At 52.0% G+C, this 14668-nt stretch overlaps 1 protein-coding gene across 3 annotated transcripts; it reads right to left on the bottom strand.

Moving 5' to 3' along the window:
• Positions 1-5394: 5394 nt before the first annotated feature.
• GZMM (granzyme M) lies at positions 5395-14621 on the bottom strand. 3 transcript variants are annotated; one of them, XR_011257287.1, is made up of 6 exons: positions 14328-14621; positions 10612-10771; positions 9731-9866; positions 9307-9570; positions 6348-8898; positions 5395-5679 (listed from the first exon to the last, which is right to left on the bottom strand). XR_011257287.1 is itself a non-coding variant. In XM_069591882.1 (5 exons), the coding sequence occupies exons 1-5, from the start codon at positions 14365-14367 to the stop codon at positions 8725-8727; spliced, it is 774 nt and encodes a 257-aa protein (XP_069447983.1). In that variant the 5' UTR covers positions 14368-14621; the 3' UTR covers positions 5395-8724. The 3 variants fall into 3 exon arrangements, 1 of the variants encoding a protein (XP_069447983.1); XR_011257286.1 differs by having other exon boundaries at positions 5395-6669; positions 7033-8898; XM_069591882.1 differs by having other exon boundaries at positions 5395-8898.
• Positions 14622-14668: the final 47 nt, after the last annotated feature.

Genomic DNA, 14668 nt, shown 5'->3' with positions numbered 1-14668 from the left:
CACCCCACCCCCCGCCCCCCAGCTACCTGGATTCCCAGTCAACACTTTGGCCACATTTGCCTCCCCACCCCTGCTTCTGTCTCTCCCTCCCTGTCTCCCCCCGCCCCCCCCCGCCGTCTCTCTATCTGTCTCTCCATCTCCCCTGTCTCTCTCTCTCTTTATCTCTATCTCTCCATCTCTGTGTCTCTAGTTCTCTGTCTCTCCCTCCCTGTCTCCCCCCGCCCCCCCCCCGCCGTCTCTCTATCTGTCTCTCCATCTCCCCTGTCTCTCTCTCTTTATCTCTATCTCTCCATCTCTGTGTCTCTAGTTCTCTGTCTCTCCCTCCCTGTCTCCCCCCCCCGCCGTCTCTCTATCTGTCTCTCCATCTCCCCTGTCTCTCTCTCTTTATCTCTATGTCTCTCCCTCCCTGTCTCCCCCCGCCCCCCCCGCCGTCTCTCTATCTGTCTCTCCATCTCCCCTGTCTCTCTCTCTCTTTATCTCTGTCTCTCCATCTCTGTGTCTCTATTTCTCTGTCTCTCCATCTCCCCTGTCTCTCTCTCTCTTTATCTCTGTCTCTCCATCTCTGTGTCTCTGTTTCTCTGTCTCTCCATCTCCCCTGTCTCTCTCTCTTTATCTCTGTCTCTCCATCTCTGTGTCTCTATTTCTCTGTCTCTCCATCTCCCCTGTCTCTCTCTCTCTTTATCTCTGTCTCTCCATCTCTGTGTCTCTATTTCTCTGTCTCTCCATCTCCCCTGTCTCTCTCTCTCTTTATCTCTGTCTCTCCATCTCTGTGTCTCTATTTCTCTGTCTCTCCATCTCCCCTGTCTCTCTCTCTCTTTATCTCTGTCTCTCCATCTCTGTGTCTCTATTTCTCTGTCTCTCCATCTCCCCTGTCTCTCTCTCTCTATCTCTCCATCTCTGTGTCTCTATTTCTCCGTCTCTCCCTCCCTGTCTCCCCCCGCCCCCCCCCGCCGTCTCTCTATCTGTCTCTCCATCTCCCCTGTCTCTCTCTCTCTTTATCTCTATCTCTCCATCTCTGTGCCTCTATTTCTCTGTCTCTCCCTCCCTGTCTCCCCCCGCCCCCCCCGCCGTCTCTCTATCTGTCTCTCCATCTCCCCTGTCTCTCTCTCTCTTTATCTCTATCTCTCCATCTCTGTGTCTCTAGTTCTCTGTCTCTCCCTCCCTGTCTCCCCCCGCCCCCCCCCGCCGTCTCTCTATCTGTCTCTCCATCTCCCCTGTCTCTCTCTCTTTATCTCTATCTCTCCATCTCTGTGTCTCTATTTCTCTGTCTCTCCCTCCCTGTCTCCCCCCGCCCCCCCCCGCCGTCTCTCTATCTGTCTCTCCATCTCCCCTGTCTCTCTCTCTCTTTATCTCTGTCTCTCCATCTCTGTGCCTCTATTTCTCCGTCTCTCCCTCCCTGTCTCCCCCCCCCCGCCGTCTCTCTATCTGTCTCTCCATCTCCCCTGTCTCTCTCTCTTTATCTCTGTCTCTCCATCTCTGTGTCTCTATTTCTCCGTCTCTCCCTCCCTGTCTGCTGCCTCTTTACTCACTTTTTCTTGTCTGTGCCCCATCTCTCTGTCTCTGTCGCTCACATTTTCCCTGCAGAACCATTTCGGAGTAAGGACAGGCACCAGATTCACCTAGGAACAAAGCAGGGGGCTGGGGTCCACAGGCCCCTCTGAGGTCCGTGTGGGATCCTCCCTGCAGTCTAGTCCCCCAAAGACTGACCTCAACCTTCCTTCATGGCAGTCATTCCCAGGTCCAGGGCCAGTCGGGGCCTGACTGTGTCGAGCTGCCCTGTTGCCATCTGGGCCCAGGTTCTGGGACAGATACAGCTGCTGCTCCAAGGGTCGGTTGTGGGGCTTGTTTCAGGAAACTCTTTCTCTGCAGGGTCCCTCCCCCTACCCCAGCTGTCCAGCTGAGAACAGAGCCCCTGGTCTAGCCCTCTGACCACCTGGCAGCGCCTCCTGCTGCAGCTGCCTCATCCCCGCTCCCAACCCTTGAAACCCCTGGGCTCCCATCACCGGGGGTGGGGTGGGGCCCAGCTGGGCGGGAAGGAACCTCTGTGGAGACAGATAAGCTTCCTCCCACTAGGGTGCTGGGCTTCCAAACACTACCCGCCCCCACTGATCTCCATCCTGCTGGAGTCACTCCAGGTCCCTGCCCAGGACTGCGGAGATCCCTAGAACCACAGCTCCCCCTGGCCCTGGTGGGAGTGTGGTGCTGAGATTCCTGTGTCAACTACAAAATGTAGTCACCACCTGAAAATACAGAGTTGTGTTATTTTATTTGGTGGAAATGTTAGGACCTCAAGCTGGGGAGGCAGCGTCTCAGGTAGCATGGAGGAGGCCAGGAAAGGAGTCAGGATTACAGGAGTTTGCCACAATGGAGGCAGGCAGTCAGAACTTCAAAGGATTACTGCTAATTAAGGAAAATCAGATACCTCAAGGAATTTAACACTCTTCTCCATATGAGAAGATGCGAGAGTCTGGGATTATTGACGTCATTCCTTTTATGCATCTCGGCTACCTGGGGGCAGCATCCTGTCCTTTTGATTTCTCACATGCCCCCTCCTGCAGCTCCTGAGCAGTCACCAAAGGGGCTGGCGGCATCTCCTGGATCTGAGTCGCAGGCCTTGTTTCCCTTTGGGGAACCTCATTCACATCTGGAGGTCTGAAATCGCTGAGGGATATTACATCCTTAGTTGCTGATGCCGCAGGCCAACTGCAGGATAGTGGTGGCTAGACGGAGCAGCCACAGACCCACAGCAGCCAAGGGTACAGGGACAGCCCATGTGTCCATCGATGGATAAATGGGACAAATACCACATGGTCCCTCCACACCCCAGAGCATCCCTCAGCCCTGAAGGAGAAGCCCTGACACTTGCTACCATGTGGACGGACCCTGAGAACATGATGCTCAGTGAGAGAAGCGGACACAGAAGGACATGCAGGGTGTGATTCCACTGATGGGAAACATCCAGAACAGTCAGAGACCATGCACAGGGCCATTTGTGTCGGCCTAGGAGGTGGGAGGGGCTTCAGCTTTTCTGCAGGCTAGAGAATGCACATGGGAGAGGCTGGTACATCCTATGGGCTCAGACTCTTGGCCCTCTCCCTCTGCAGGTGGGCAAGCGTGGCATTCATCTTGCAAAGTCCCAAATCTTTGAAGACAATCGACGTCCATCCATCCATATTGGGGCTCCCCCACCCTGTACTGCTGTTATGGGGGGTCACCCTCTGTGGGGTGTCTTGGGTATTACAGTGGTGAGCCACACCACTTGCTCAGTGCCAGATTTCCAAGTCCTGGGGACCACAGATGTCTCTGGGGCAGAATCACCCCCAGTGAGACCCCCTCGTCTATGGGAGAGAATAGATATGAGGAGGGGTAAGTGATGGAACCCCCATGGAATGGCATGGATGACCCACTTCTCCCTCCGCCCCACACTTGGCCAGGTGGGAGCACTGCCACACTCAGTTTTGAGGGGAGGACTGGAAACCTTGGGGGGTACAGCAGACAGGACCCCTCAGGGATGGGAACCCGGAGGTAGGAACCTTGCTGGGATGGGGGCTTGGGGAATCCTATTGTGTCAACCCGGGTGCCAAGTACAGTGGTGTTTTGTTTGCCTAGGGTATTTGTCAAGCACCCAGCGATCCTGCAATGCCCAGAGGACACCATCATGCAGTTTTAATTCAGTTCCAACTGTTAGGTAGGTAGAACAGGGAAAAGGAGTCCAAAATGGCGGTGTTACAGACAAGGAAGGGAAAGCCCGCGAAAATGAATCAAAAGAAGGTCCGAGGACCGGAGTGAAGACCTCAGGTAAAACAAACAACACTCCTGGCTGGCCCAATTTACATAGGACAGGCCCAGGGAGAGATAAACATAAATACAGGAGCCAGAGCCAGCTCGCTCTCTTCCGCGTGCTGGGGCGCTCTTCTGGGATTTTCCTGCTATCTTCTAAATAAAATAGAGCTGTAACACTGAGCTGTAACACTGATTTGTCTAGGAGCTATAACACGGTCCATTTGAGACCTGAGAGCTATAACACGGTCTATCCAAGACCTGAGAGCTGTGACTCGCCGAGGGGGCTTTAATGTCCGTCACTCCAAATCTTTGTTGTGACGAGACAAAGAATCGAGGAACATACACTCCCGTGACACAACCCTCTCTGCCTGGAGTCAGTGCAGAACCCACAGCGTAAGGGCTCAGCCCACAGCCCTGTCCCCTCCTCATACCAGTCCCGAGTCCTCTGTGACCCCTGAGCATCTGTCTTACTGACCAACTAGCTGTGTGTCATGGTTCCTGCCACCCCTCTCCCTGGGTCTGACCAATTTGTTACAGCAAACAAATGGACCTAATTAAACTTAAAAGCTTTTGCACAGCAAAGGAAACTATCAACAAAACGAAAAGAGAGCCCACAGGATGGGAGAAAATATTTGCAGATGAAGTGACCCACAGGGGTTAATCTCCAAAATATACAAACAGCTCATGCAGCTCAGTATAAAAAAAATAAAACAAACAAACAAACCTAATCAATAAAACACGAAGACCTAAACAGACATATCTCCAAAGAAGACAGACAGATGGCCAATAGGTACATGAAAAGATGCTCAACATCACTAATTATCAGAGAAATGTAAATCAAAACTACAGTGAAATATCACCTCACACCAGTCAGAATGACCATTGTTAAAACGTCTACGAATTACAAATGCTGGAGAGGGTGCGGAGAAAAGGGAACCCTTTGTCCCAGAGCTTTAGGTACAAAGGGCTTCTAGCCTGGTCCCTCTTGGCCTGGATGTGAACTCAGGTGGTTGAAAGAGGCTCATTAGGAGGGTTTTAGGAGCCCTGTGCCAGGACAGGATTCAGCAGTTTGGTTTGTGGAAAATCACCAGCTGTTGTGACCTGGGTGCGTTCTGTACATAGGTGACACCTCCATAAACAGTTAAAGGTTAACAAGGCACTTGCCCCTGCAGACCCATCAATCTTGGGTTGGGTTATCCAGTCCTGAGAGAAACATCAGAGAAAAAACAGCTCCAAGGAGGGATGTTCTCCAAAACCCCTGACTTGTGCCTCCACCCCTGACTGCCCAGGCCATTGAAAGAGGCACAGCCCAGGGGGATCCCAGAGAGGCCTGAACATCACAGGGGACCCTGAAAAGTCCTGGGGCCGAGAGGATGTCAGGGAACCCAAGGAGAGGTGAATACTATGGGCTTCGGTTGATAATAACATATCAAGATTAGTTCATTAATTGCAACAGCTTCCCCGGTGGCTCAGATTGTAAAGAATCTGCCTGCCAATGCAGGAGACATGAGTTTGATCTGATCCCTGTGTTGCAGGAAGGGGACCCCTTACAGGGCCCGAAACTGGACTCTTGTCTAACACTTGGAAATAAAATGTCTGAGGAGACACATGTGCTGACAAAGCAAGAGATTTTACTGGGAAAGGGCACCCGAATGGAGAGCAGTAGCGTAAGGGAATCCAGAACAGCTCTGCCATGTGGCTTGCAGTCTCGGGTTTTATGGTGATGGGATTATTTTCCGGGTTGTCTTTAGCCAGTCATTCTGACTCAGAGCCCTTCCTGCTGGTGCACGCCTCGTTCAGCTGAGATGGATGCCAGAGAGAAGGATTCTGGGATGTGGCCGGACATGTGGTGTCTCGTTTTGACCTTATTAGTTCCATGTTCCTTACCAGGACCTCCTGTTGTAAAACAACTCAGATGCAAATGGTTACTATAGTGCCTGGCCAGGCTGGGCAGTTTCAATCAGTGTGCTTCCCCTAACACCTGGATCGGGAAGAGCCCCTGGAAGAGAAAATGGTAACCCACTCCAGTATTCTTGCCTGGGAAACTCCATGGATAGAGGAACCTGGTGGGCTCCAGTCCATGGGGTCGCAAAGAGTCAGACACGACAGAGCACCAGGCACATCATAAGAATCTCATCAACTGAAGGGGAAGGAACACTTGGAGGCTTGGTACTCTCTTCATTGTTTTCTGTAAATATAAAACTGTTCTAGGGGCTTCTCTGGTTGTCCAGTGGCTAGACTCCGTGCTCCCAATGCAGGGGATGCAGGTTTGATCCCTGATGGGAGAACTGAAATCCTACATGCTGCCTGGTGGGTACCCCCCCGCCCAAAAAAAAAAAAAAGACAGATAAAAGAACCTTTAGCAATTGGAAAAAGAAAAAAGAGTTGAGTAGACTCCTCCTTTCTGTCCTTCCTTTTCTCTGGCTCTGAAATAAAGACATAAGTGTTTCCCAAAGCCTCTTACCACCTTGCAGTAGGCCTGGAAGTCGCAGTGCTTTGAAGACAGGAAATTCTGCTGCATCACCAGAAGAGAAAAGCCATTGCCTTCTGATGGGCAAACTCACCTTCTGGGCTGCCTGACCAGCAGCCTTTCCTGCTCAGAACACCCTTGGATGAGCACGGAAGGCACCGCCAGAGACAGTTGCTTCCTGGGAAGAATGATTCGGTGCAGGAGGAGAGATGATTTTCTCTCCTGAGTGGCCTTTTGTCCTTTTAACTTCCTGTCCATGTGCAGTAAAAGCTACACAAAATCTCGATGTGAGACAAGCCTGTAAGAAGTGAGGGATCTTCTGGGGTCGGTGGTGTGGATTCCACAGGGCTTGGGTTGCTCATGTGCATGCCTTGCTCTCAGAGCAGCAAACCCTTGATCGAGATTTGTGCCTTTCCCTGTGTGGGAGAGAGGGAGGGAGAGATGGGCCTGAGTAAGTCCTGCGACCCAGCCTTGGCCCCCCAGGGCAGTCTGGGGGCTCCTCGGGGAGGCTGCCACCAACATGAGATGCACCAGCAACAAAGCCAAATAGGCAGATGGACAGACAGACTGTGGAGGAAGAAGCAAGCACCTCAGCTGCTCCTGGGGCAACCCACGTGGCGGGAGTGGGGTAGGGGTAGGGGTGGGGGGCTGCGGGGGCAGGCACCTAGGTGTTTGGTGTGCGGTTATTTCAGGGAGGCTGTTTGAGCATTTTCATAATAAAAGCAGATTCTGCCAGAAAAAAGCAGTTTTCTCACACTATTCCACACAGAGTTCCTTACCGCACGGTCCAGCACCTTCTCTCTGCCTCATCAGCGCACACTCAGGAGAACTAAAAACACATGCAAACGTGCCTTTGCACCCGTGGCCACAGCAGCCGTGGTGGAAACAAGCTAGGTGTCCATGGACAGGTGAGCAGACATACACACACGTGTCCCTCCACACATGGGGCATCCCTCAGCTCTGAAGAGGAGAGAAGCCCTCACACTCGCTACCACGTGGAGGGACCCTGAGAACACGAGCTCAGTGAGAGAAGCAGACACAGAAGGACACGCAGTGTGTGATTCCACTGATGGGAAACATCCAGAACAGGCCGATGCACAGACACAGAGAGTGGGTTCCTGGTGGTCAGGGGCTGGTGAGGAGGTAGTGTTGCTTTTGGGGTGCTGGAAAGTTCTGGAACTAGATAGAGGTGCTGGTTGCACAACCCTGGGAATGCACTGAAAACCCCTGAATCACACACTTATTTAAAAGGGTGAATTGCATGGCACATGAATTATCTCTCAATAAAATAAAGACAAACTAAGATCATGGCATCTATCTGGTCCCATCACTTCTCGCAAATAGATGGGGAAACAATGGAAACCGTGACAGACTTTATTTTCTTGGGCTCCAAAATCACTGCAGATGGTGACCGCAGTCATGAAATTAAAAGACGCTCCTTGGAAGAAAAGCTATGACCAACCTAGACAGCCTATTCAAAAGCAGAGACATTACTTTGCTAACAAAGGTCCCTATAGTCAAAGCTGTGGTTTTTCTAATAGTCATGTGTGGATGTGAGAGTTGGACCATAAAGGAAGCTGAGTACTGAAGTATTGAGGCTTTTAAACTGTGGTGTTGGAGAAGACTCTTGAGAGTCCCTTGGACTGCAAGGAGATCAAAGCAGTCAATCCTAAAGGAAATCAGTCCTGAATATTCATTGAAAGAACTGATGCCAGAGCTAAAGCTCCAATACTTTGGCCACCTGATGCAAAGAACTGACTCACTAGAAAATACCCTGATGCTGTGAAAGATTGAAGGCAGGAGGAGATGGGGATGACAGAGGGTAAGATGGTTGGATGGTATCACTGACTCGATGGACGTGAGTTTGAGCAAGCTCTGGGAGTTGGTGATGGACAGGGAAGCCTGGTGTGCTGCAGTCCACGGGGTTGCAAAGAGTTGGACACAACTGAGTGACTGAACTGAACTGAAAGACAGTGTTGGTGGTTGATGGTCTAGCTGCTAAGTCATGACTGATTCTTGTGATCCCATTGATTGTAGCCCACCAGGCTCTTCTGTCCATGGGATTCTCCAGGCAAGAATACTGGAGTGGGTTATCATGCCCTCCTCCAGGGGACCTTCCCAGGCCAGGAATGGAACCTAGGTCTCCTACATTGCTGGCGAATTCTGAGTCACCAGAGAAGCCCACTAAACACAGAACCAAAGTCAAAAAGAGAAGGAAGGAGATTCGGGGCCCTTTTCTCCGTGTCTCCCTCTGGCCCCTGGTGCCCCTGGGCCTTGGCCGTGGCTGGCCCTCCCATGCAGCCTGAAAAGTGCAATCCATTTTGTAGGTGGCAAACCCGAGGCCCTCAGCCTGCAGGAGGCTCAAGCAGTTTTATTATTATGGTTTATTGGTCCCCTGATACATCCGGGCCCCTGGCTGCCCCGCTGCACGATGCTCCTTGGAACACAGAATCAGGGCCACCTCTGGAGGGTCAAGGAGAGGGAGGTGAGCTGTTGTGGCGGAGGGTGTTCTTGATCCAGGACATGTAGGGGGCCACAGCGACAGCCACGGGGGGTTTGAAGATGTTGGTGCAGTTCTCAGAGCTGAAGGACAGGATTCCGGCCACTTGGCCTCTTCTGCACACCACCGGCCCACCTGAGTCCCCCTGTGGAGGCAATGGAGCACCAGTCACCTCCTGATGAAGGGGGCCGGTTACCCAGTGGGAGGGGATGGAAGGCTGATTGCAGGGCAGAGACCCCCATCTCCCCACTTCCTCCATCTCCTTTAGTCCCTTCTCAGTTCCTTTCTTGCCTGGTAACTCTCTCTGTGCCCTCTTTCTACCCCAGGACCTTTGCAGATGCTCCGTCTATGCCCTGATGTTTCTAGGTGCTGGAGTTCAAAGCCTAGCTCTGCCACCCACTGTGTGACCATGGGCAAGCTGCTTAGTCTCTCTGTGCCTCAGTTTCTGCACTTGAGAAGTGGGCACCTGCTCCTTCCCAGCTTCAGGACATCTAGGGAAGGGAGGGAGCCAGGCACAGGCTGGCCTGAGCACCCCCACCCCCAACACCCGCACCTTGCAGGGGGCCTGGCTCTTGGAGTCAGCTGCCAGGCAGATCATGTGGGGGCTGATGTCGCCATGCCAGAACCGACTGTTGTTGCACATGCTGGTGTCCAGCACACGCAAGTCCAGCTCCTGCAGTGCCCTGGCCAGGTTCCCAGGCTGGTGGGTCTGGCCCCAGCCGGCCAAGCTGCACCGGGTGCCTGTGGCCACCGCCTGGCGCCCTCGGGGCAAGTCCAGGGGCCGGATTTTCTTGCTGGGCTTCACCTTCCCGTCCAGCTATAGGGACAGGAAGAGGCAGGTGAGAGGGTGAGGGGATGCTGAGGGAGGAGAACATAGCAGGAGGGGCAGTGTGAAGGTGAGTCTGGGGGAGGGGCAATAAGGGAGGGGAACCGGGGAGGGGTGAACCTGGAACTACCATTCCTCCCACTGGCAGCACCTTTAGCAGCGCGAGGTCATTCTCCAGATGAGGGGCTGGCTTGTATTTGGGATGCAGGACCATCTTCCTGATGCGGCAGGTAAGGCTGGGGTCTCCCAGCACATGAAGCCCCAGCACAAGCCTCAGCTGCTGCGTCCTGGGGGTGGCAGGGTCGGATTGTGGGGGTGCTGCAGGGTGTGTGGGGAGCAGCAGGGCCTGGTGTGAGCCCCAGCCCTCCAAGGCTCTGGCCCAGGGGCACTCACTGTCCTGCACACCCTCACCCAGCTTCTTTCTGCAGTCCTTCCCCTGCCCAGTCTGGTCTTTTCCCTGCCTCCTCCAGGAAGCCTTCCCTGCTCCCGCCTCACCCCAGACTCCTGTACAGCCGTGCCTGAACGCTGTCTCCTTTCCATGTTTTCAGTTTCTTGAATAAACAGACCCCCCTTTGATTACTTCTCTGGGTTTGATCTGCGGTCTTTGTTACTGGCCAGTCCAGAGGTAGGACAGCTCTGGGATGGGTTTATCTGGTGTTTCACAATGGCATCATGCACCCAGGCTCCTCTCTGTGTTGGCCCTGCCAGCCTCATAGGCCAGCTCTGTCCCTGTGGCCACAGGTGGGAGACACACTCCTGGGTGTCACAAGAGACCCACCTCTGTCCATTTGGAAGGTTCTTTTTTATAGCAAATAAGCTGCCCCCAGGAATCTTTGCAGCCTGATGTCACATACACACACATAAGGTTGCTCTGACGTACTGTTGCCTTAGCAACCACTGCAGAGGGAAAGGGACCCCCTCACAAGACTACAGTTGACTTAAATCTCTCCAGACCCACCTCCTGGTGGGAATGGGGAAACCAGGATAGGTCTGGGGACATCTGGCGTGATGGGGTGGGGCTGGGTCACTCACGGCTGGGTCAGGCAGTGGGCAGCTGTCAACACCCAATTCTGGCGCAGGAGCACCCCACCACATAGGTGGCTGCCAGACTTCTGCAGCGAGACCATGTATGGGCGTGAGTGGGGGACAGCCTCTCGACCCCCAATGATGTGGGTCTCGAAGGTGTTGCCTCCTGGGGAGAGGGAGAGAAAGGTTAGGACTGGGTCCCCCGCCCCTGCCCTGACACTCTGACTCCAGCTCCAAGGCCCTGGATGGAATGTTCTGGAATTAGACTATGGAGATAGTTGCAAAACTCCAAATGCACTAAAATTCTCTGACTTGTACCCTTTAACTGGGTAAATTGCATAGTATGTGAATGACATCTCAATAAAGCTGCCATAAGAATTGTTCTAAAACCAATGATGGGGACTTACCAGTGGTAAAGACTCCACTTTCCAATGCAGGGGACAAGGATTTGATCCCACATGCCCTGGGATGTGGCCAGAAATTTTTTTTAAAAATTGTGAATTAAAAATGATTGATAAAAAGCATTTTAATGTAAGTTAGCTTTATAAAAATCTACCTGTGATTCCCCATCATGCTTTAATTTTTAAAATCTATTTTTAAAAATTTTGGCTGTGCTGTATGGCATGTGGGATCTTAGCTCCTTGGCTAGGGGTCAAACCCATGTCCCCTGCAGTGGAAACACAGACTCCTAACCCCTGGGGCACCAGGGAAGTCCCTCCTTCATGCTTTAAACATCCAAACTCCTCATGACCCACAAGAGACACCTCAGCTGACCCTGCTTCCTTCACACTTGCCCCCACCGCCTCCAGCACTCCAGTCTCCCTGCTGTTGATGAATGGATGCATGGAATAGAAGGAAGGAAAGAAGGAAGGGAGAAAGGACGATGGGTGGGTGGTGGGAACCCCTATCCTGCTGGGTCACCAGTAGATCACAGTGAACCTAGCTGGATAACAATCCAGCCAGGCCAGCATGGTGGGATGCCCACCATCCCACCCAGCCTGCTTCTCACGCTCCCAGGTGCCATTTATGAACAAGTGTATACAGTCTGGGGAGGTAGCCAGCTGGGGCTGAAATTTCAGCTCCGTCCCTCCCAGCGGGGCGATCGTGTGAAGGTTGCCTCGCTCGTGGGGCTGTGGTTTCCTTCTCTGCATTTCCTGGGTGCTGCTGGGGAGCAAACAGCCTGCACCTGTCCCCCATGCTGTGAATCCAGCTCCACCAGAGCCCCACGGCCGCCCCTCAAGACAACAACCAGGCGCACGTGCGCGACCTCACCCTGGAGAGGCCTGGTGTGATCCACCATGAAGGGGGGAATACAGCGCCCCTCCGTGGTTTCTCTGGAAAATGCATCATCCGAGCCCAGCCTGGGTACGCAGCCCAGGGCCGCGGTGGGAGGACTTGGGGGAGATGGAGATGCTACCAGAGCTCAGGGGACGGAGGACAGCAAGACGACTAGATCCTGCTCACTGAGGACACCGTGCGGACAGCTGGAATGAGGTCTGTAGGTGAGCTGAGGGGAAGGATGCTGAGAATCCATCCTATGAAAGGATGGCCTGTTCCCAGCACACACACACAACCTCCCCTACACACACACATAAGCACAGGCACACACATAAGCACAGGCACACACATCCGCACACGCACACAGATGCACATGCACACACACACATACCTGCCAGAGCGTTTAGGGGTGAGGGCATGCATCTACATCTCACTCTCAATTGGTTCAGGAAAATAATAATAGACACACATTTGTATTTTGTATACACACCAAGGGGTGGGGTAGGTTGGGGGGAGATAAAGCAATGGAGGCAAAATGTTTACCACGGAGGGATTAGGAGAAAAGGAAAGTTGTCTGCAGGACTCTCCTGACTTCTCTGTAAAAGTGGAAGGAAGTCAGAAGGAAAAAAATGGGGTGACTTCCCTGGTGGTCCAGAGGCTAGGACTCTGTACTTCCAATGCAGGGGGCATATGTTTGGTCCCTGGTGAGGGAACTAGATCCCACATGCAGCAACTAAGAATTCACATGTCAAAACTAAAGATCCTGCTTGCTGCAACAAAGACTGATAATCTTGCGTGCCACCAAAGATTCAGTGCAGCCAAAATAAACGCATTTTTCTTTTTAATTCAAGAAAGGAAAAGAACCTCACATCTGCTAAGCCTTGTTCTCGCCCTCAGGCCTCACTCAGAAGTCATGACAGCCTTGTGGAGATGAAACTGACAGACCCTCAGGCACCCGAGCTGTGAAACCAGACTGTCCCCAACAGCAGGAACAGTCCTATCACCCCAGGAAGAAGCCCTGAACTGTTAGCAACCCATTTCACACCTTTTTTTTTTTTAATGGTTACTTTTTCTTTTTTTCACTTTTTCTTTTATTTTTTTGGTAACATTTATTTTTATTTATTTATTTGGCTGCGCTGGTCTTAGTAGTGACATGTGGGATCTTTAGTTGCAGCATGTGGGATCCAGTTCCCCAACCAGGAATCAAATCCAGACCTCCTGCATTGGGAGCACAGAGTCTCAGCCACTGGACCACCAGGGAAGTCCCTTTTTTTCACTTTTTAAAAAACTGATGTATAGTTGATTTACCATGTGTTAGTTTCAGGTGTATAGCAAATATATATATATATTTTTATATACATTATTTAGTTTATATACATGTATATTATATATATATATATTCATCCCTGGGTCGGGAAGATCCCCTGAAGGAGGGCATGGCAATCCACTCCAGGATTCTCATGGACAGAAGAGCCTGGCGGGCTACAGTCTATGGGGTTGTGAAGAGCTGGACATGACTGATCAGCTAACACTCACATTTATATTCTTTTTCAGGTTCTTTTTCATATTTTAGGTTATTATAGGATATTGGGTATAGTTCCCTGTGCCAAACAGTAGAACCTTGCTGTATGTTTTATATATAGTTGTGGTTATTTAGTCACTAAGTCACGTCTGACTCTTTGTGACCCCAGGAACTATATAGCTCCCCCGGTTCCCCTGTCCATGGGATTTCTCAGGCAAGAATACTGGAGTGGATTGCCAGTTTTTCTCTGGGGGATCTTCCTGACCCACAGATCAAACCCTTGTCTCTTGTGTCTCCTGCATTGGGATTCAAATTCTTTACCGCTGAGCCACCTGGGAAGCCCTTTATGTATCTGTTAATTCCAAACTTCTAATTTATTCCTTTTTTTTTTTTAATTTAAAAATTTTTGGCCATCCTGAATGATGGCTTGCAGGATCTTATTTCCCTGACCAGGGATCAAACCCATGTTCCCTGCAATGGAACAGGGGACTTTCCAATGCAACGGAATGGGACTTTCTAGAGTCCCAACCGGGGGAACACCAGAGAAGTACCCCACTCCATTTAAAATTTTTAAAAAAGTATTGTTGGAGGAAAGTGAAGCTCCCTCCCTGCCGCCCCGCTTCCTGCTCTGGAGCCTCCTTCCAGAAATATTTCATCTGGGGAAGGGGAACAGGCTCAGAATAGAAACCCTCAGGACGGCGGGTGTCCTCGGCCCTTTGCTCTTTGCTTTCCCCACAATCTCTTTTTGAGGCTGTTTCATGGACAGCCATCTCGTGCTCTGGGGGCCGTTGACATGTTTTCAGTGAGTCCTGTCTGGGGACAGGGAAATTGTATCATCTCTGTTTCTTAACCCCCCTGCCCTGCCCCTTGCCATGGGCCCCGGGTGCCGCAGCTCTGGCCTCAGTGTCCCCACCTCGCTCACCTGCCCACAGGGCTTCCAGGACCACCAGCAGGAGCAGCATCTCGGATCGGGGGGCCTCCACGGTTCTGGCCCCAAGCCCCAGCACAGTTCACACCCACCCTTCCTGTGGGGGAGGGAGGTGACGTTCACAGCTCCGGCTGATTCCACATCACCCTCAAGTGTTTCTGAAAGATATGCACTCTTTGGAGACAAAACCCCGTCACCATGATCACACCTGAAAAATTTACAGGAATCCCTATTGAGCATCTATTACCCCATCATGTTCCACCTCCCAGCTCACTCGTGGTGTTGTGTGGTTTTAGCTCGATTATTTCCTTGCCCTGTTGTCTCATTGTGGCAAA

The sequence above is a fragment of the Ovis canadensis genome, chromosome 5 (assembly GCF_042477335.2).
Source record: "Ovis canadensis isolate MfBH-ARS-UI-01 breed Bighorn chromosome 5, ARS-UI_OviCan_v2, whole genome shotgun sequence".
NCBI lineage: Eukaryota > Metazoa > Chordata > Mammalia > Artiodactyla > Bovidae > Ovis > Ovis canadensis.
This window is presented reverse-complemented; position numbering and strand designations above follow the sequence as displayed.